This window comes from Rhopilema esculentum, chromosome 12, assembly GCF_057945365.1.
Source record: "Rhopilema esculentum isolate cy_ngs chromosome 12, ASM5794536v1, whole genome shotgun sequence".
In the NCBI taxonomy this organism is placed as follows: domain Eukaryota; kingdom Metazoa; phylum Cnidaria; class Scyphozoa; order Rhizostomeae; family Rhizostomatidae; genus Rhopilema; species Rhopilema esculentum.
The window spans coordinates 1,538,731-1,560,845 of NC_142826.1; the positions used below are offsets into that span (position 1 = coordinate 1,538,731).

At 36.7% G+C, this 22,115-nt stretch overlaps 2 protein-coding genes across 2 annotated transcripts; one reads left to right on the forward strand and one right to left on the reverse strand.

Annotated features, from left to right (window-relative positions):
• Positions 1–6,947: 6,947 nt before the first annotated feature.
• Positions 6,948–15,829, forward strand: LOC135681778 (N-acetylneuraminate (7)9-O-acetyltransferase). The gene is made up of 13 exons (XM_065196389.2): positions 6,948–7,138; positions 8,347–8,499; positions 9,271–9,364; positions 10,557–10,680; positions 10,987–11,031; positions 11,313–11,375; positions 12,254–12,298; positions 12,641–12,686; positions 13,484–13,585; positions 14,183–14,273; positions 14,557–14,650; positions 14,905–15,029; positions 15,316–15,829. The coding sequence occupies exons 1-13, from the start codon at positions 7,081–7,083 to the stop codon at positions 15,356–15,358; spliced, it is 1,083 nt and encodes a 360-aa protein (XP_065052461.2). The 5' UTR covers positions 6,948–7,080; the 3' UTR covers positions 15,359–15,829.
• Positions 15,830–16,369: 540 nt separating this feature from the next.
• On the reverse strand, positions 16,370–20,497 carry LOC135681777 (cardiolipin-specific deacylase, mitochondrial). The gene is made up of 2 exons (XM_065196388.2): positions 19,674–20,497; positions 16,370–18,456 (listed from the first exon to the last, which is right to left on the reverse strand). Exons 1-2 carry the CDS (start codon positions 20,451–20,453, stop codon positions 17,791–17,793), a joined length of 1,446 nt encoding a protein of 481 aa, XP_065052460.2. The 5' UTR covers positions 20,454–20,497; the 3' UTR covers positions 16,370–17,790.
• Between the last annotated feature and the right edge of the window lie 1,618 nt (positions 20,498–22,115).

Genomic DNA, 22,115 nt, shown 5'->3' on the forward strand with positions numbered 1-22,115 from the left:
CCTTAGCGGAAGTCCATAAACACAACACGTGCTTTCCCTACGCCAATCAAAATAAATTATTTACATGACGTCATAGTCAGCAAGTGGGCTGGTATGTTTACCATGAACGTTTCAACAAATGAAGTCTCGATAGAAGCTTCTACAAAGTATGAGGCAATGCTGGAAGAGCACACGCACTTTCCTATCAAATGAAACTGAAGAAAAGTGACAGCATCCTAGCTTTTTCTTTTTAACCAGCCCTTTTTAAAGCGGGACATGAAAGCAAAGCTATTTCGCAACAAAGATGGTCATCAGACAAAACCTCATGATTTGTGCCAACCATCAAAATTTGTTGTGAACATTAATACCTGACGGGCGAAACTCTGCCCATATTTGGTTGTCCTTATTACTTTGTCAGGAATTAACCCCACTAGATAACAGACCAGTAAACTAACTCATGTATCCATATTAGGTAAAACCCAATTTGGATACATGACCTAACTCGCCGGATTAACTATTTTGAAGCTTCGTTAGTCTGGAAAATAGATAAAAGCTATATCTCAACAATTACAAACGAAAGTTATCTGGAATATCAGCTAAAAGAAGCAAACTGTGCTATCGCGATTTCTAAAGCTCGAAATCATTATAATAATCATCATAATGATCATTAAAATAATCCGGAATTACATCCTTTTTAAATTTGATATTTTTTCTTTTATCTCAGTTTCTTTTTGCAATAACGATTGTAATAGTTTTATCTTGTAAACCCAGACTAGCCAGTTGCAAACTATCTATGTAATAGAGAAGTTTGTAATTGTAGTTTAATTGAATTGAAATAACAAGTTTTCATCATCAGTCACAGAGGCCCATAAAAGATAACGAATCCCTTTTAGATCTTAGTCATTTCTTTATGTTCATTGAGCTCCTGCCGAACCTGAGACCTTTTGGCTGTAATTTTCTTTCCGAGTTATTCAATTCTATTGAAATTATATTCAAATCCAACAAAAATATCTTGTCCTGCGTGAAATAAGCACGAAAACACCATGACGTCAGGTATTAATCTGCTTATAAACATATTCTTTTACTTCATTCTTTTTTCTCCAAGAACGAGCCAGAGATAGTCATTCGCTGCTTGGTATTTGCACATAAATAAAGATGACATCACCACAAGCAGCAGAGAACGACAGAGATAGATGTAAGAGCCATAGGTGTAAGAGCCTGGAGGCACCAAGAAGCTATGACTTCCCATATTTTTCTAAAGAATTTGAAAGTACACCATTTGTCAGATAAATTGCGCCAATTTTCAGAATGTGTCAATTTTTGCCAAAAGTATCGCATTTGTAAAAGGTACCATTTTTTAGCAAAAATGCCCATTTATCAGTGTAAAGTTCCTTTTTTCTAAAAACGAGGCCCGTTCATCGTAGGTCCCTATGTGGGGGCTGTGGCCTTTGAACACTTTGGCAGGGCAATACCAAACACATCGGCCAAGATTGTCCACATATTTCTTTCAAGCAGGAATGGTGCCTATTGACTGTGTCACCAGTCATGTTGAAATCATAGTTTTAAGACGTTCCAAGGGGCATATAGTCTTCAAATGTCTGTCTGGTTGGGAGAAACCCCCGGACCTCCTCTCTTCGTCGAAGTTTCGGTCCTTTGACGTTTGAACATGGTTTTCTTACGTAGCTGTTCATTGATTTGTGGTGCATGCTAAATTCATCCTATATTATCGTTCAATTGAAACTGTCGCCAATTGAAATAGTTTTGAGCATTGATAAAGAAATTTTCAGATTTGCTGAGCGCCCCCTTCATTTTCTGCTTCGTGTATGGGCTGTGATAAGTGTAGTGTCTGGCCCATATTCCAAGATCTGTATATTCCCATGTAAATAGAGTGTGAATATAACAGAATTTCCTGTAAAAAGTTTTAAAACCATATTAGTGCCATATCAAGCTTCTTTTATTTTTCTGTTCTGAATCTTTTGTCGAGTGATATGTCATAATAAAGGAGGAGCAGTCCAAATGAAGATGACGTAATACACAAACTTAGCAAATTAAAGTTGTTAGTTCCATCCTGTTCCAAGTAAATCAGTGAAGGTTTGTAGAAACATTGCTTCCCAAATAGGAAATTAGACAGTCAAAAACAATTGATGAATAGCATGTTCCAATTGCTAAAGATAATTTGATGAGAATTGCAGAAGATTTCGGAAACAAAAAGGAAATGGAAGGTTTATTCAAATCCAGACGTTAAGCACAGAAATAATTTTTCTTCCGGAAAGAAAGATTCATCATGCCTCTGTAGACTTTCAATACATTAAGCATTTATATGTTGCAGAGCTCTCTAGTTCAGGGAAGCACCAATGATTCAAGACTTGGGGGGCCAGCAATGTAAAATTGTCCTCTTACCTCTTAGCCCTGTTGTGGCAAAAAATTTGTTGATGCTGACATACATTCAGACTTTTTCAATTTAATACAATGCAATGTAATTTTGGCTGATTGAATTTTTTTATTTTTCAAAAAACACAAACCTTTTTATATTTTCCTAAATGATTTAAGATTGCTTCTTGGGCACTGGCTTTAGGGCACTGGCTTTAGTTCTTTTGGAAGACTTGTCACAAGTCTCTCCCTCTCCTTCTTCTCACTCTCTTAACAGTCCGAAGATCTCCAGCCCCCTTCTTCTTCTTTTTTCCTTTCTTTATGTTTTAAATTTCGCAATTTCCAGACTAATCAGACAACGGGGGTTTCGGACTAAAAATGGAGAGAGAGACAGTAACTTGTAGCAAGTCCAATCTTTGAGCAGAAACTTAACTGCTCCTTTATGCAGCAAAGATTCAAGCCTGACCTTAGCTATTTTGCTCAAAGAGGGTTTCAAGCCCCATTGCCGACAAAGTGGGTGAGCAATCCTTTATTTGCCGACAAGTTTGGACATTTGCTGACTAAACACCCCTATATAGCAAAAAACTTCTCGTTTGTGCAATGTCATTTTTTTCGAGGGGAGTTTTACACCCAACACACCCCCTACAACAAAGGGCCTGCAGAGGTTCCAGAAGCATGCCTGAACAAAAACAGCTAAGTAAATCCATTGGATGTACAAAACATTTATCTTTGCAAAAAAATTGTTTGTTATTCATAAAACCTGAACCACAATTTGGGCGGCTTTATCCTTTATTCCTTGCAAGCTTGATCGTACCCAGGAAACCAGAGCCACATAAACCCAAGCGCGGAAATAGAAAAAAAGGAATGCAGAAACAGAGGAGCGTCTATCACAGAAGAAGTCAAATTCAAATTTCTCAGCTAGACGCTCCTCCGCTTCTCTGCTTCTACGCTTCTCCGCCTAGATTTCTATTTACTGTACTTAAATCTTTTTTCATCTGGTTCTAAGGTTAGCTTGATCAAGATGGGCCAAGATACTCTTCAAAAGTTAGTAAAAGCCTGATGAAAATAGGAATACTTTTCAGGCACGCTAATCCAAACCAACTATCCTGGGTTCCAGAGCCACAAAATTTCGAGCTGAGGAGAAGGAAACCTTCCCCTCAAAAAGATGCTTCTCAGAATGCTCCTCCGCTTCTCCGCTCCTATCTTCTATTTCCTCGCTCGAAACTTTGTGGTCCTAGTACCCAGGGTACAAACCAACATGACTCGTGTTAATCATGTTTAGAATGGCGTGACACACGTAAGTTATTGCTTCTGAATTAAATTCAGATGAGCCTGTTATTGGGCACTCTTAAACATGGTGCATCATCGCTTTTCAACAGATAACACCTTGGATCAACCCATCCTAATTCGATATTTTCTTATTTGTTACTATTGTGTCCTTTCATTGCCAATAAGAAGCATTAGACTGAAAAGGAAACAAACTCATTTCCGTACTGAGAAAATGACTGTAAACATTATTTATGGAAACATTCCATATTCAACTCCAGTTAATCTCTCTATTGCAACATGATTTGCATCTAGATAGCCTGTTTTAACAAAATATAATATCACCGAATTTTCTCTTGCACACACATATCATTAGGCTCTATACAGGTGACTCATTCTAGCTAAATTACAGTAACACCATGCTTGAATTGAACAATTTAAACACCAGCAGCACCTGCAGCGTAGTATCATTAACATACTGACAATGATTGTCTTTCTTGGTAAATTTGCTTTGCTAAACATTGCAAATCCTTACTTTAACTTCCAATGACTTTCAGTGACCTCGATTTCATTACAAATCCACTCCAGTTCAAACTTGCTTGCTAATGGACTAATGCAATGGGAGAGGATTACACGGGCTCATCCAAAGACAAACACTAACTTTGCCTGTCGATGTAGTAAATAAAATGCAGCTGCAGGAAGATGACCCTGTCGAACTGCAGCACTGAAATTTCTAGCGTTTAGAGTTATATTAAATTCAAACACAAAACAAACAAGGATAAAGATCTTTTGCCTTTTGAGCCATGTTAATAGAAGCACCTGGTGTAGCGTGGTGAAGAAATTGGAATGTCATGCAGCCCCTTATTTCAAGTAATGGATTTCTAAGGCGATTCTTTAAGAAAAAGAATGTTGTGAAGACTATAAGGCAGGGGTATAAATTGTTGGGGTGCGGGGGTTAGTTGTTGCACAGAAATCTCTCTGAATTTTGTGGTTTGAGTCAAAAGTTTAGAATTTCATTTGGTGATTGTCTTTCATCTTAGGTCATTCTCTATCATCAGATATAGGCTCACTTATGTAGTGTCAACGATGTCTAAGGTATTCCAGTGCTCAATGGAGAAACAGATGACACTGGGTTTTGCAGACATGACATTGGGAGACATGGCGAAAGGTTTTGGCCTATAGAATCTTAAGATAGATTTCAAAAGACAGAACATACAGCGATTGAAAGAAAAAGATTGGTGTACGCCAAGGCTTTGTGCTAGGACCGTTGTTATTCAATGCTTTCTCGATGCTTTCACCTGGATCATCAAGCAATTGTAGGAGAGGCAGTCGAATGAGAGCATCATTCTCGATATTGGGGGGGGGGAGATTTTCATTGATGTTGTCAACAGTGTTAACCCGTTTGTAGGGTAACCATAGATAAGAAAAAACATTGTGGAAATCGTGCAGCAAAAATATGTCAGCTAGACGGAAAGCCATCTTCCAGGCTGTATGAAAAGAAATCGTGTTTCGGTTCAACTTTTGCCCATCGATTTTGGTTTTTAAAGATTGATCTTCAAGGCCAACCAAAGAACAAGAATTATGGGATCACAGTGTATAGTCACCTGTGTTTCATGGCAAGCGGGGAACAAGATACAAATTAGAGATTTAACCTTCCAGCGCATTGATGAACTTTGCTCTTTCTTTGGTAAATCATTTCAACAACACTTTATAAACACGAATCAATTTTACCACAGTTGCTCCTTGTACTTTAGGTTTTCACATTAAATTATTATGATTTTTCTTTGTTCCATTTTTGTCTATTTATTGAGCAAAGTAATTCTGAATACTTCGCAGCTCGCTTCGCTTATTTACTACGATCTCTGAAGGTGCGCAGCGGCCTAGGGGCAAATGTCAACTATAGGAAGTTCGAAAATAAATAACTAATCTTGATTTCAAGTTAAAAGAATTATGGTCAGGAAATTCAGTCAGTATGCCCAGCCTACAACAGAGGTCCCACTGCACCCTTGGATTTACGTCTGAGTTGAAATCAGCTCCAAATACTTTTAGGGATTTGTGGGAAAAGTTTTCATGTAGGTCTTAGGGCTTTTCTGCTTCGTTTGCAAATAAATATACAGGAGAATTCGTGGTGCTAAATTCGGTTTTAAAAAGAATGAAAGCTGCCATTCTTCGGTTTAAATTGCGCTAAGTGTTAGACCCCGTTTACACTGTCCCGTGCAAGTTTGAAACCGTGACAAAACTGTCACGGTCCACCCTTCCGTTTACACTAGCACTGTGGAACCGAGACGATTGTTATCACCGTCTTCGCCAACGCCATTTACAATCTATTCTCGATGGTAGTACATCAAACTCCTAAGGATAAAGAAAAATTCTGAAGAAAAGACGATGACAGAAAAAGCTTGTATTGTGTCCCAGTCTAAGTCTAAGCCTTGATTGGACTTGGCAGTTTTGTAGTCTAAAACATATTGACTATTTCTAAAATAACAGAGAATTAAAGCCACCTCGTCGTCCGTCCAAGTGAAGTTTTTATTGGCCTTCTTCTCCAAATTTTGCTCTCAATAAAATTTCGATTGTTGATTTTGGTGGCAAAATAAAAGCCTCGGTTGACTAAATACAGCTTATTCTAAACAATGTTCTACCATTAAATTTAGGTCGTACCGGTACAGTGTAAACGGAGAGGCTGCGAACCTTATTTGGGAAGCGGCAAAAAAAACGCGTGTAAACGGGGTCTAAGTTTGAAGGGGGTTCAAAGTATTTTGGCGTGATTACGTGATCGGCGTATTTTTGATGCGTGAATTTGCCCCAAGGAGAACTGACTTAGTTTGAAACTTTTGAATACTGTTTATTGTTTCTCCGTATTGAAATTTCCGTTGAATACTGAAATTGTTTATACAATTTCCCGTACCGTGCAGGAGACAATTCCCCATGGCATGATTAATGAAAAATAACATTCATAATACTTTTCAAAATTTGCAGTGACTTAATTCCAGTTCTGTCTATTCCATTAGTTTTTGTCAGTTTATTCCATCAGGCAAATTTTTTATCAAACAAGAAAACTACATCTTCCTTGGATTAACGTTGCTTTTCAAAACTTAAATGAGCCACGCCCAAATTGGATATGTCATTTATCAAATTTTCTGTCTTAATCTACGAAACTAAAGCCATGAAGCTCCTGAGATTAACTGTCGATGTAGCTTGTCTCAATCATTAAAACCTTACTTCAATTCTTGTCTTACGTCTCACTTAAAATGGTTTCAAAATGGCTCTTCTTCTCACTGAAGTCTTAAATATTTTCCATCCCAAAATGTAGGACAATGAAAAAAATCAATGGAAGTACATCAGGCATACCAGTGCACGTGATCACGACATGGGTCAAAGATAATGATCAGAACGTGTTTTTGGACTGGTTTCAATTAAAGGTTTGCAGGTTTGTTGTTGTTGGGTATATATCTTGTTGCTACAAACATGAAGTGCACGTTGGTTGATAAAATGCTAAAAAACCAGGAAAAGGAACCAGAAAAAGGTTTATCTTCTAGTTTCTACACTTAGAATAAATAATTTGTTGTTGGATATGAAGAAAATAGAAACATATTTTGATTCCTGTTGACTATATTGCTGATAACGTAAGATAATAGGACAGGCTATCGCACGATAACGAGCGTTGTGGAATCAAAACATTTGTGTACACTCAAAACATCAGGTTTTCTTATCTGTCACATTCGAAAATACAGATGGTATTGTATGGTTATTAAGCTAAGCTAAACATCCGAGTCTAGTCAATTTTCGATCTCTTCTCAAAGCGTTCCTTGATTTTGAGAAAAGCTTCATGTGTTTTAAAATGAAAGCTAATTAAAGTTTAAAACGGACAAGATTCAATAAAAGTTTCTACCATTAAAATATCCTAATTCTCAAAATGACCACACAAAATCGGTTGGGTGGACGTCCTCAAATTTATTGCTCCGAAATACCGAGTTGGGGCAATTGCTAGTTGTGATTTCATTTCATTTGTGCATAACGTTACCTCATCCACCTTCTTTCCATTGAAATGGATTGACATAGATTCTGCTCTTCCAAATCAATTTGCCCTTCTTTAATGCTGACCCTCATCCCATATGCTCCTACTGTAGCATTTACTTCGTCTATTGAACTCTGGAGGAAATTCTCTCTCCTACTTTGCATTGCTTCGTTATCAGCAAAACTCTATACTGTATTGCTCAACTCAACAATTAGGTTTTTTTGACACCACTGGCCTATTCTACCAAAAACTTTATAGAAATTATGTCAAATAGCATCGGTGAAAGCAGGCAACCTTGGCGCTACAATGGGTACCAGAGCCACGAAAATTAGAGCGCGGAAATGGAAGAGAGGAGCGGAGATGCAGAGAAGCGGAGAAGCGGAGAAGCGGAGACACCTCTCTAACGCGCCGCCTCGACATTCGTTACCGAAAAGATATTCATTTTATTGACCCAGCACCAATGCAACACTCCAAACTGAATTTTGTAGAGAAAATCCACAAAAATATTTCGTAAAAGTTCTTCCTATACAGCTGATACAGTTGTTGCTTTAGAGATTTTATTAGGAAATGCAAAGAATACAAAACTCTCTATTAGAGGGGCCTTTCAAATTTTCCGTAGGCTGCTCTAAGTGAGCCATAGTGTTTTTGAGCCCACAACAGGTTATTCTAAGTAAGCCAAAGGGAAAGAGGTTGATAGAGGAATATTTTTTTAACAGAAAAAGCAAGTGCAGTGGACCAAGCAAACGCGGAACGAGACCATCCACCATGGCAGTCAATCAAAGAGAGACTAAGATACACCAGCGAGTTGGTAATGGGCGTCGCATTGCTGATGACGTTCAGTTGGTATCTTGCGTACTCTCTGATGCAGGGTGAGCTTTTAACTATGGTCATCTTTACACCGCTACATTCATTCTTATAAGAACACACTTTAAAAGAACACCTAAGCTCGATTTGCCAAGACATAAGAACAGCGTTAGAACATACAGAAAATTCAATGAAAAAACAATGTGTGTTTGAAAATTTACTCGTGTGTTAACAGAACAGAGCAGATTTTGTAAGCTAATCAATCGTGCAGCTAAAAATGTCATGCAGAATGTTTTTCACTAGTCTAAGAAACCATTTATGGTATCTAAATGTCGAAAAGTCAATATAAATACAAGAAAAATATTGAGAACACTTGAGCCTCAAATTATCCAAGTAATAAAAGGTAATAAAAAGCTTTGAGCAGGTAATAAAACTTGCAAGACGCAGTATATATCTATGCCTATCGGCTTCAGTTACTAAACAAAGTCTTCAACCCTGCAACATTAGCTTCAATTATCAAGGTCGAATTTTAAAAGTCCACAGCAGGGTTCGTGGACTATTCTGCAAAGGATCTCTACGAAGGAAGCTCAGCGAAAATAGAAAAGCAGGTCCGATGAGAATATACCGGGTACACGATAAAGTTCGGTGAAACCTTCTATCATGGATATTTCTAAGCGAGTTATGATAACCGATATCTTTTACACTTACATTGTTACAATATAAATTTAAACCTTTAACAGTCTTTGAAACCAATAAATAACTTACGTTTTTCTGTAACTGCTGAGACAAAACAACCCCAACGTGTCACTTTTGTTAAGCAAGAAGTTTTTCTTTAGAAAAAGACAACTGTCGATTGTTATTTGCGGAAGGACAATGGGTTGGTGATACCTGGAAACCAAAGGCTTGCGAGATTCATGTCTACAAAAGAAGGTACAATAGCATTACTTTTATACTATGAACTGGAACACATTTGATATTAATTTGAAAAAAATTTTTGCGGTACAGAATTTGAAAATGGCTTTGAAAAAAGCATTATACATTATGCAACATACTAAAAGCTTTTTTCGTCTGACACTCCTCAGAGCATAAAACGTCAGAATAAGGTGGTGGATATCAAAGGTATTGTATCTAAAATCATTGCATCAATAAGAGAATTAGCGTTTTTCTGATTGGCCTATTTCGATCCACAACTGGGTAATGTTTGCTTTTTTCAAAGCCATTTTCAAATTCTGTACCGCAAAAAAATTGTTCAACTGGGTATATATTTTTCATCGTGTTCTTTCAGACCCTTATTCTGACGTTTTATGCTCTGAGGAATGTCAGACGAAAAAGCTTTAAGTATGTTGTATAATGTTTGCTTTTTTCAAAGCCGTTTTGATGTTAATTTATAAATTTAACTTTGAATGGGCAGAGCTTGCTGGTAACGACACAAAGTAGCTACATAGTACGAGGCACAACTCAAATAACTTCACTACTTCACGCACTTTCTGTGACTTAATACGATGTGATTTTAACGAGGTAAAGGTCTCTAAAAAATGTGAACAAAGGATTCAATAAACATTATAACTATTTTTTCGTTTGTGGATATCGAAGGTATTGTATCTAAAATCATTGCATCAACAAGATAATGTTGAAGCATTAGCAAGCATAAAGTGATTTTGAAGTCATTGTCTATTCAAGAATAGCCATTGTCTATCCAACAATAATTTAAAGTTATTAAGGTCATTGGTGCATGCTAGACTGTTAGAATTGAGTTTCAATGAAAAAGAGAAAAATCAGAAAAAAGCAAAAGTCTAATTTCAATCCTTCCTGGAATTCTTCTACGAGTCAAAAGTCGAACAACTACAGCTTTGGCAAAGAGGACTGTGTCCGTCACTAGGAACCTTTCAATTAAACTTTCCTGGCAAACTGTGCTTCGTTGTCTTGATATCAAAAGCTGTCCTTAATATTAAAAAATGGCTGGATGTGTTTATTCACTCATGGTCCGTCTTGTTTTTATTTGCAATCGAGGTATCAGGCAGTTGCCTGAATTGTTCTTTGAATTTGAGAAAATGCGGCTTACTGTAGCTTGGGTACAACATTAATAAGAATGGGTTTTCATTTGCTGTGCTCTTGCTTCTAGTGAGATAGAAATTTGTCTACGAAACAACAAAGTATACTTCATTGGTGATTTGAAACTACATAAACTATATCACACGCTTGAAGAAAGATTACGGAATCAAAGTCTAACGGAAATAGATAATACGGTAGGTAGAAAAGGAGCTAGAAATGAATCTTGTATGACAGTAAGATAATTGGTTACAAATGATCTTTTCATTGGCGTTGAAGAAAAATATCGAGCTTGCTGCAGAAAACTCAATAGATTTTCTGAGCTGTAATGAGCCTCTGTAGCCCAATTAGCAACTTCAAGAATAAAATATTGTTCACACTTGAAACAAAAGAGCTTGTTGCTTTCACTCTGAATTTGATTCAATCGTATTTTCAGTAAAAGAGCTTTTTTCTCAAAATATTGAAAATTAGGAATTTGCCAAAGTCTCCACCTTTCATTTTAGAGAGAAAATATGAATTACACGGATTTTCACGAAGGAATCGAGCTGGTAAGGTCACGTTGATTCGGGATTGATTCTACTATAATGTGGTAGGATACATAAAGTGAAATCAATTACTTGCTAGATATCATCCACTAGAGCATGATGCGTATAGAGATAACAAGGAAAACAAATCCAAGAATAATCTACTTAATCCCTAATCCTGTTTAAGTCGATGTAACTTTGTCTTTAGGAGAAATTCTTAATTTCCCAAGAGATAATTTCATGATGGAGATGTTGCATATAGCAGAGAAATGTCTTTTAATGCAAAATTATTTCTCGATTCCTAGGAAATTCAAACGATTCCTGCATCAAAGGAAAAACTTGACCGACTGTTAAAACTATGGCTAAAGGTAAATATGAAATTTTATTTGATTGAACAAATGCCTTTCATTATTTAAAAGAAAACCTTTTAAATATAGCATAGCATATTCTTCAACAGGTATTACTTGCTTTGTTCGCAAATCTGGAAGCAAATCACTCCATAAAAATTTCGTACCTCTTTGGTGGAAATCCTAAATCGTTCTATCTTAAAATTCCAGGAAAACCTTTTGTTTTCGTAGGAATCTCGTACGCTATTGGCAAGAGTGAATCACCCCTCGAGCAAATCTAAACGTTAAATTTTGTCTAGAATTATACTTGCAAGTGACAACGAAAGATTTTTTCGTTTATTGAAGCTTAGCCGTACTTTTAAAGCAAAATCAAATCCTGGAACGACATGTACCAGTACCCGTCGTCACCATGTGACTTCCCTTCCCCCCTCACATATAGTACTAGTGTGAGCAATTTCAGTTCTAAAAATCTTATAAATAGAACTTAAGGGTAAGGGCTTTTTGTTTTTAAAGTAATACTGGTCAACCTCAACAGTCATGTGCTCGTGTTTCTGATTGGCCTATTTCGATCCACAACTGGGTATATATATTTCCTAGCATAGAGTTTTCGGTCTATGTTCTGACGTTTTAAACTCTGAAGAGTGTCAGGCGAAAAGCTTTAGTTTACTAAATGTTTGCTTTTTCCAAAGCCATTTTGAAGCTTATTTTGGTTGATTACAATAGAAGGAAACAAATTTAAAGGGCACAATCTAAAGTTTTATGAATGAGTTACTGTGGCTGGGTATGCGGCATGGTATTGTCCTGGTGACTACGAAGATAACATTTGCACATTTCGCTCTGTATCTCTCTAAACAATTGCAAATTTTGCCAATCTTACTTACACGATTCGACATTGATAGGCAAAGACCAAAGTGCCAAGTCTGGTTATCAGCTCTTTCGGACAGGTATTTCTTTTGCTGTATTTTGCTGCCAATCGACTTTGCCCTATAAAAACATCACATTGAATATTTAAGTGCCTTCTTGAATTTTGAAGCATAATCGAGATATCGATTTAAGAAACAGATATGTATAATTATACTTTTTACCTGAATCGACGTTTTATTTTCAAAAAGCTACAATAAGCTAATGCTAAGATATCAAGAGAAACCACAAAAATGGCACTTGTTGAATCCTAGTATGAATCTTGCCATTTTGATGTTTTGCACTCAAAGTCACAAAACTGGCAATATAGCATGAAACAAAAGAGACTCTTCTGACTTGTAGATAACTCAAGAATTTATTTATAGATGGAGAATCTGGTAAAAGGAAAGTCATCAATGGAAGTTTATCGAGGTAACGTGAAAATTTCTGGGCCCACTTTTAATGACACATTTATTTATGATAAATACTTTCTGTAAACAATAGCTATTTATAATAAGACAAGAAAAAACCAACATATTTTGTTCACAGTATTGTTTGAGCAGGCTCTCTTTGAAAGTGACCTTTTTCAGGTGCATAATATTTTCAAAATACCTTACTTCGAAGTCAAACAGGCCCACTACTTGGAGGGTTAAGAAAGCAAAACAAAACTAGCCAATTAAAAATCTACTATTATCTATCCATTAAAATTAATTAGATCACTATCCATAAATTTTTTTTTTGGAAACATCGAAGATCTTACCCTAGAATCCCCTCCCACTTTTGCCATGTCACCATTAGCTCGTTCTAATGTTCTAATGTAAAAAATAATGTTGAGAATAAAGCACAACTATAAGCCTCTCGGGCAACAACTGTTTTAAAAAGGAACATCAAAGTCTTTCCCAGTTTCCCAGAAAAGGGCACAGAAAGCTAATATAGAAGCATATGTTATGTTTCCGCTATTTTAAAACCTCGAGAAAACGTCTAAAAAACAGCAACCAGATGTGTACAGTGGATTTTACTTTTTAATTTAATGATGTTATTAAAGGCACAAACTTTTTGCTAAAAAGACACTTGTTCTAGTGAAAGCATGGATCATTATTGGACCATAATGCAATGCACGGTTTGTTGTCAGTACCCAAATCGCCAACTACACCACGCATGATCAAAGTTGGCAAAAATGAAAGTTCATAAACAGATATTCTAGAAAATATTTCTTGCTTTTTCACCAGAGAATCTGACAGAACATAAAAGATTTCTTAGCAAATTATCACAAATCCAGCGAAACAAGGTGCTTGGCAAAATTCAACCTCGAATTGTATGGAAACTCGAAGGTATTTGAGGGTTTTTAGTTACTAAAAAAACATTGAATAATGCATTATGAGCAAGGAAAAACAGAAATGAACTCACCAAAAATGAAATGAGCTTGATAGCAGGCTACGCTCGAAACGTCGTTTATAAAATTCTCTCTTATTTCACTCGTTCAACTTAACCTTATTTCAAGTTAAATTGATACATTATATTGTACGACACCCAAGCCAATATAAATTGGAATGACTTAACACAAAAGGCCGCGTTGAAGTTAAATTTATCATATAATTGAATTGTTATTGGACTCATATGGGAACATTACAAGAACCATTACATTTGACTAAGGCAAAGCTTTCTGCACTATTGTCTTCAATTAAGTATGCTCGACGATATTGCGGCGACAACATTTTCTCTTCAATCAGTCCTAAAATAAACATCAAATCTACCAAAAGAAACATGATAAATGCAGCATAAAATTAAATTTGCGAGCTAAAACCTAACTGTACAAGAAATCGCACAGAAGCTAAGGTAAATAAATTTCAAATATTTGCTAATAGAAGAACTTTCCCTTTTCAAAACATTGCCATAATACCACTTCATTGTCAATATTACTTTTTCAGAGCCTGTTTCAGTGTCACATTATGGTAGAAACATTTCAAACAAAGCAAACGAAACAATTCAAGAGGCAAACCTTGCTGCCAGATCCATCATGTAAGGACCCGCGTTTTGCAGTTTTAAGCAACAATTTGAAGAGGTTTGGAGGAAAATATGACAGACAATTAGTTAAAATTCAAGAGAAGTAAAAAGATTCTTTTTAAACACCAGATGAAATTAAGCAGATTATGAGCTACGGACTTTACGTTGCCCCTGTAATTTCGATCCCCCCCCCTTGAATCAATGTCGGATTTATAGCTCAATCAGTTTAGCTTCGAAAACATGCATTTTTTCAAATGAACCAAGAAAATCCATCTAGATCAAATTTTCTTGTTTTAAGGAAATCAGCCAGTATTAGAATAATGGAAGCAAGCTATGAAATGGCCAGAACTGAAGATAGTGATAGCGAGCACAGGAAAAATATAAAAAATGCGGTATGTATCCTTAACTTTTAAGCCCAGAATATAGATGAATGCTTGATCAAATCTTAAATAATCCCTGATAACTATCTAAAAAAATTAAAAACTATCCAAGAGAGGTATTCAGACTCTTTGCTTATCAATTCCAAGCTAAACTCCAGCGTTCCTTCTGTGCATAATCTTTCACGGTCAAGGCCATGGTTTACCACTATAAAGGGAGTTGAACAAGTGACTCACCTCGAAATTAAACTTGCGCAACTTCATTTCAGGAGATTGACTTGATTCTGAATTTATTCTGCAACCAATTGATCCAGCCAAAAGATGCGACATGCTGCAAAAAAATGGAAGGGACACTGAGATACCATTACAGTGCAATGACAATATTGGCATGCTGGTAAAAATGATTGCAAAAAATATTAATACCTTACGATTGTGTTAATATTTTAAGAGTTAACAGAAAGAATTGATTCTTTTGTGGCAAAGGCCTTTTTACCAAATCTCATTACAAACAAATACCATGTCTGCGAGGCAATATTTCTTTCCTATTAGCTAACTTCGACTAACATTAGAAAACATTCTTAAAAATTAGGCAACGAAAATTTCCCATTAAGTATAAGCAATAATGGTTTTCTAAACTCACCAATTACCAAAAACAATCTTCATTTTCCTCTCCTTTTCAGCATGTTGCTTTTTATTGTGCTGATTTTCTGGAGTCGAAGTTGATGAAGACAAGATAGCAGTTTTCTCGTAATTGAAGAACACCGATTATGAAGAGGAGAAATCTACGTCACACGCGAAGTCAGTCAAAAAAGAACAGACAAATGTCATCAAAGGACATTTTGCATATCCGTCGGTTTCGTCAAGTGACAAGAAGGTGTATACAAGAAAATATAAAGGATTGTGCCAATACAGAAACTAAGATTCCGATACCAGAATGATTTGTGGAAAAGATTCATTTGATGAAGACCACATACAGTCGAGGGTATACAGTATATTTTCGCCAAAACAAGTTGAAGTAGCTAATAACTGATGTTAGGACTAAACACTACACAGTATTTCGTAAATGACAAATATATTTAGAGAAGGACAAAAGCAGTAGAGAATACCCTCGAAATCATGGCGACACCTAGCAGCCAGATATGTCTATTACTGACAATGGTGCGTGAACAATTAGTTACATAAAAAGTCGACCAATCAGAAAATACATCAGGGCTTTTGACTTATACGCTTTCCAGTTTAGCAAATAATCTGAGTTGCTCGTCTAAACTGCGTGCTAAATGAGATGCTTGCTAGAAATATGACTACATATTTTCTTTCTGTGTATCTTCATAAAACCTGGCTTCAGAGTTATTTAACAGTGCAGAATTCATGGTGCTAAATGAGCACACTGCCTGATGCACTCAAAGATAGAATATCTTGCCAGGCTACTGTTTCAGGAAAACTGTTTTCACAACTGGCTTTGGTGACCCAAAAGGGAAGTTAAATCTTCCCACCTTATACTCAGCTAGAGTTTTAACAAACCTCCTATATTAAGAATGACATTTCAAACAATGCTTTGCCTTCACAAAAGGGCCAACAATAAACATATCAAGGGGCAATGCATTGTTTTTATGTTGGGGAGTGTTGGACAATAACTAGCCAAAACAAGAGCTCAATCCATCAAAGGTGATCCTCCATTTCTTTTTTTAATTTGTGCATATTAAAGATTTTTGGCTCAAAAATGAGCTATTTGAATGGCATTTGAACATTTTTATAAATGTCTTAAAAATTCAATTAGAATTCAATTTAAGTAAAGCATACACTGGCATTTCAACACACATTTAGAGTTAAATGCATAGCAAATTCTGAAAATAAATTTTACTATCAACATTTCGCAAATTTTACAAAAAGTATTTATATTTATCTTATTAAGAAATTATTTTTATCTTACAGCTCTGATTGATTTACTGCAGCAGTGCCTTAGCTAAGCTTCTGAAGAAAATTTGATCACTTCTATGGTCACTGGTCACGACTATGGTCACTAGTATGGTCACTATTATGGTCACAACTATTGACACTACTAATGCATGAAGTCTAAGTTGAAATCTGCAGATATATAGAATTCACACTGTGATAGCTGCTTTGGTTTATGGTGATATGCAGAATCTTTTATCTAGACTTGTGGGAAGATTGCAAACATTAAAAGTAACCTCTTTTCAGGCTCAGTATACTCAAGGGGTGTTGAACAGCCAAAGTAAACATATGTTGTCATAGAGAGTGGAAGTATGAGTCACAATTTGTTGAGTTCAGACTCTCCATTCCTAATTCAACAACCAAACAGAATGACTGGCCTGTGAAGGGAAAAGGGCAGGGTGACTTAAGAAAATTTCAAAGTAATCTACAGAGGAATATTTCAGACAGCCTTTTACTAGACTCTTTGTTTTGTAGATTCCTGTCTCCATGATAAAGATTTTCTAACATTGATATCAACAAGGACCTTAAAGTGCCTGTGACATGATTTTCGTACTTTTGGGTTTATATAACTATTCTTATGTAAAAATGTCTGTTATTTTCATTTCTGAGGTTAGTTTTTACGTTTCGTGAGAAGTGAAGGAGTTATGGTTTTCAGAATGAGTAGAAAGTGACATCACAGGAGGGACCTGATCGCCTCCTCCTTCAAGTTTTTGTATCGTAGTCAATGAGGGAAATCTAACAGGTTCAAGATGAGCGATATTTCCAAAGAAAGTAGTGGCAGGGAGGATAAGATTTTTGAAGGTAGCGCTTACATTGTTACAATAACGAGTTCCTCCCATGACGTCACAAGAGAATGGCGAATGATGATAAAGCGACTTGGCTAGGCCGCACTATTTTGCTTAATTTCAATATCAAAACGCTTTTATTTAAAAAAAAAAGTTCAGATCTACTATAAGGGCAGTGCAACGCTTCAATTAAGAGAATAAAAAAAATCATGTCACAGGCACTTTAAAGAACTTTGGTAATTCAACTTAAACAGAAGCTACTGGAGCCGTTGAATAAGTGATGCAATTTCGAAATGTTGTTCTTAAAATTTAATACTGTGTTGCAAAAAGGCATCTTTATTTAGGGCCTGCATAACTTAATATCCAGAATTTCTTACTGAAAATGTTAAATTGAACTATTTTTAAACTACAAGGCTATCATAATCTACTCAAAGCATCTCGGATGGCATCTCTAAACATTTTTTGATATCTCAAAACACCCATGACATGTCCACAGTCAATACTACGCATCTCAGCATTAGGCCATACTTCTGCAGGACTCCTAAAGTTATTCATGGGCACATAGCTGTCATGATTGGCTGTTACAAAGATCATACATGATTCTGGGTGTGGTGGAGTGAATTTTTCTAGATGTGTAAGTTCATGAAATATAGAATCCATATAGTCAATAGTATCTTGATTGACATCATTTGTGTTGCCACTGTCAATCAAAGAGTACTGTCTAAGAAGGTCAAAGTTGAGCTTTTCTGAAATGCTATGTACCAAACCACTTGTTAAATTGTCAAGCCTAAGCAAGGAGTCAAAATCAACTGCAAATATTCCAAGCTTTTTCTTGTCAACATCATAATTTCGAAACTTATCTGCATGTTTTGTGTTCCTTTCACCAACGATTTTGAGTAAATCTTCTTTTCCTGATGCTTCCATGTGCTTTGGAAATTTGCCAATACTACTGAGGCTTTTAGACCTGCTGTTCAATTTTTCACAATATTCTTTTGAGTATTTCTCAAGCAAGTCCACATACTCAGGTGTAGATTTTAATTGCTCTTGCAGCACATCCCAAGATACACTGTATTTCATGACACCCTTTAAGAAAAATAAATGTAAGAACAGAAAGAGCAAAAATCTTAGACTTTAAAGAAATTCAAATGACAAAAAAGTAAACCTTAATGATTTGGCTGATATGGCTGAGTCATTTCATGCCATATGGACAAAATTTTGCAGGGAACCCAAGTGCACCATCTTAGACTTTTATGCACCATATGCATTTCAAAATTTGTGAAAGTTTTCATATATATTCGAGAGAAATATTCTGGAAATTTCAGTTTGATATCTTACAGCATTTCAAATATATGGTTTTAATGTTGGTCTGCACTACTGACAAGAAGTAATGAAATATATTTCTTAATTATTTTGTCAAATTTAAGCACTTTTCTAATTCCCTGCAATTCCAAATTCCCAATGCTTCCCCATGATTTTTTTGCTGATTCCATTGAATTATGACCAGCATAATGAGTGAAAATAATTTCAACCATCAAAGCAAACTCTGTCCTACTTTTCTGGGGGCTCAAGCAGGCACAATATTTTTTCGAAACTTTGACCCGAACCATTTAAGAGCCTCATAATTTCTGAAATACTATTTCATACCTACTGATTTGCTTAAAATAGCAGTTCACTTCACCAAGATGCACAAAAACATTTACTTCCAGAAGCAAATTTTTAGCAATTTTGGGCTGCCACTTTGGGCCAAATTAAAGTATGATTTTTTCGTATTTTGCTATTGATACTGAGGGCAAAGCTGTTTGATGTTTAATTTTATTATTTTGCTACTCTAGAGTTCCCTTGCTGAACATAGACAAATCCATTTGAACATACTTTCATTACATTGGTAAATACAGTAGAGCTGAAGAGCCCTGTACAACATAAGTTATCAACTAGACGTTTGTTAAGATAAAATCTGTAAATGAACTATTAACGAAGATGATGGCTCTAATAATGTTGAATAATATTTGATTGAAGTGATGTATCATCTTATGTAGAGGATTGTAAAATATTCTATCATAGCTGGGACTTTGGCCCTAAGGGTCCCTGGTTCGAGTCCCTTGCATGAACAAACTTTCTCCCAGAGTGAGGAGAGCTCCCTGTAATTTCAGGCGTAGGAATCAAGAGGTGTGGTAACATAGAGAGGAAGGACCAGGACAGTGCTTGATAAGCAGAAGCTTCTCAGTGTCCTAAAAACCACCTTTGGATGCTAGGTAGAAACAAATACAAAAACAAATTCAAAAATACAAATTCAAAGCTACCTGAGTGAACACTGGGGCAGCTGTGCTCCACGACAAGCATGGTATAATCCCAATTGGTTTGTTCCAAGATGTTGCAGAAATTGATGCCATATGGCCTCCCATTGATATTCCAGTGACACCAAGAGGTCCATATCCTTGCTTTTCACACCACGCCAACAATGCCATGACCTCGAATTTCAATGCTGCTCCCATGACAAACAAGTCACAGACATATCTCAAACCTGATTTATTCTGTCCTTTCGGCTTTCTTGTGCCATAAAATGGGTTTTCTAGAATAATTGATGCAACATCGTTTTCTTTTACTAGCGGTAATGCCATGAAGTGACGCCGTCTCCAGTAGTAATGGTCGCCAGTCCCAGCAAGATGTATACAAAGCGGTTTTCTCTCTGGCACTTTGCTACCGCTTTTCTCTCCGTTCCTATTCCAGCTGGTAGGCAACACAAGTTGGAACCTGACTCTTTCGCTTTCCTTTGGTAAAGCACCCGGAAGAATTTTTGTCAAAGGTGACTTGAACTCATATTCAAAAACATCAGCAATACCGTTCTTCCCAGACCCTAGAATTTTAATATCGGATCTACGGCAAATGTTAAAACACTGGTCGATAACTGAGCCATCTCCGTTCTCCCAGGCCGTATATCTTTCATGTCTCACACTGTTCATAAGCTTAAATATACGTTCAAGCAGCCGTATATCTCCCAATCCCTTTGAAAAGAACTTAGGAGCTTGAATAGCAGCTCTGTAAATTGTATCCACTCGGCTTCCACTATTTGCAACAGCCATTTTAAGCCGTGCTAGGCCGATGACGCAACCTCGCTTGCGATATCACGCAAGCGAGTTACTGCTCATCCTCCAGTCTCCATTCACTCTTTCGTATCAAAATGTGAAGCTCAAGCATGCTTTTTTATGGAACTTTCCAAATTTTAGTTACAGAACACGCATCATCACTGCGTACCGCACTTTGTTTAATCACTTGTTATCATATTTTGTCAAGGACCCCATATTGACACACTTTCTAGTTTCTTCGCATGCTTCATCTCAGACGAAAATTAAAAAGACAAAATGTGCCCTTTTGCCAAATAGACCGTTTTGACATAAAATTGAGAGTGTGGTTTTAAAAAGGTTCCGAAAGTCATTTCATTGCATCCAAACAGCTCTATTTTTACAAAAGACTGACTTTCCACTTTATTCTCACGTGTTTGCCTCTCAACTTACTGGTGTTTTGCTTTTCACTTTCTTAGAAGACAACACAAACTTCCCTTTTTAGAGCTTGACTACTATTCATACTAATCTTTTTCAGTGGCTTGTTGGCAGAAGGGGCAAGGGGGCAATTGCCCCCATTGCCGATCAAATATCAGGGGCGCCAAAATGAACTCTCACTTTATAGGGGCGCCGAAGGCGCACTTGCCAAATAGCAAGCAAGCGAGAAAGATTTACATAAAGAACCCAACAATTCTAAAGGCGAAAAGAACAAGAGTCACCTTGTAACACACCACCTCTTCTTTTTTAATAAGATCGCACGCTAAATCAAAATGATTTTCGCACAAAGTAGATACCAGGGGCGAACCGGGGTAGGAGTTGCGGGTTGTTTTTGCGGAACCCGCCGATAGCGTTGGGCTTGGTAGCCTACGCCGAAGACCTCCCTTCTTCGTTTGGAAGGGGGGGGGGGGTCTACGGCACAGGCTATGGGCTTGGCGGTAACTGTCCAGATTAGGATCCATTTCATGAAATTATTGGGAGGGTACAAGGCGTTTTGATTTACTAAAATAATAAGAAATACCAGGAAGAAAAAGCTGAGAGATGATGTCCCAATTTGAAAATTTTTTTGTTGTATAAGCTGAAAACTTTAACAACGACACAAGAAAATAGATTGACACCATCAAATAGCTTTCACTCATAAACTTGCTTATAACCTAATTGCTGGTTAGCCTCTATTATATAGTCCCCCCTGTCCCAAACTACAACCGCTGATCCCTTGTCCGCTTCCTTAATAACTATGCTCCTATCACATTTAAGATTATTCAACGCAGTAAGTTCAGAAGAGGTAGGTTATGCCTGGGTTGGAAGAAAGATTGTTGAAGGAATCAGTGGACACACCAATGGTCTAGATGAGATTCATCGATGATGTTTTCTTTATCTGGACACATGGCGAAGAGAAGCTTGAGACCTTCATCAGCTTTCTTAACAGTAGCCACGATACCATTAACTTTACAGGAGAGCACTCTAGGGAGAGTATAAGTTTTCTAGACGTTAAGGTTAGTGTAAGTGAGGGGGGAGTCCTAACGACAGACTTGTTTTGTAAACCTACTGATACACATCAGTATTTACATAAGAAGTCTTGTCACCCATGGCATACCAAGAAGGCGATACCCTATAGTCAGGCTTTAAGGTTACGTAGGATTTGTTCGGACGATCGCCAGTTACGGGATAGGTTAAAGGATTTGG

Excerpts from the sequence above, each read along its gene's own strand:
- LOC135681778 (XM_065196389.2), top strand. The coding sequence starts at position 7,081 with ATGAAGTGCACGTTGGTTGATAAAATGCTAAAAAACCAGGAAAAGGAA. Across the intron at positions 10,681-10,986 it reads TAACGGAAATAGATAATACG|AGAGAAAATATGAATTACAC; the intron begins GTAGGTAGAAAA and ends CTTTCATTTTAG. Across the intron at positions 14,274-14,556 it reads CTTGCTGCCAGATCCATCAT|GAAATCAGCCAGTATTAGAA; the intron begins GTAAGGACCCGC and ends TCTTGTTTTAAG.
- LOC135681777 (XM_065196388.2), bottom strand. The coding sequence starts at position 20,453 with ATGGCTGTTGCAAATAGTGGAAGCCGAGTGGATACAATTTACAGAGCT. Across the intron at positions 18,457-19,673 it reads CTGCCCCAGTGTTCACTCAG|GGTGTCATGAAATACAGTGT; the intron begins GTAGCTTTGAAT and ends TTTTTCTTAAAG.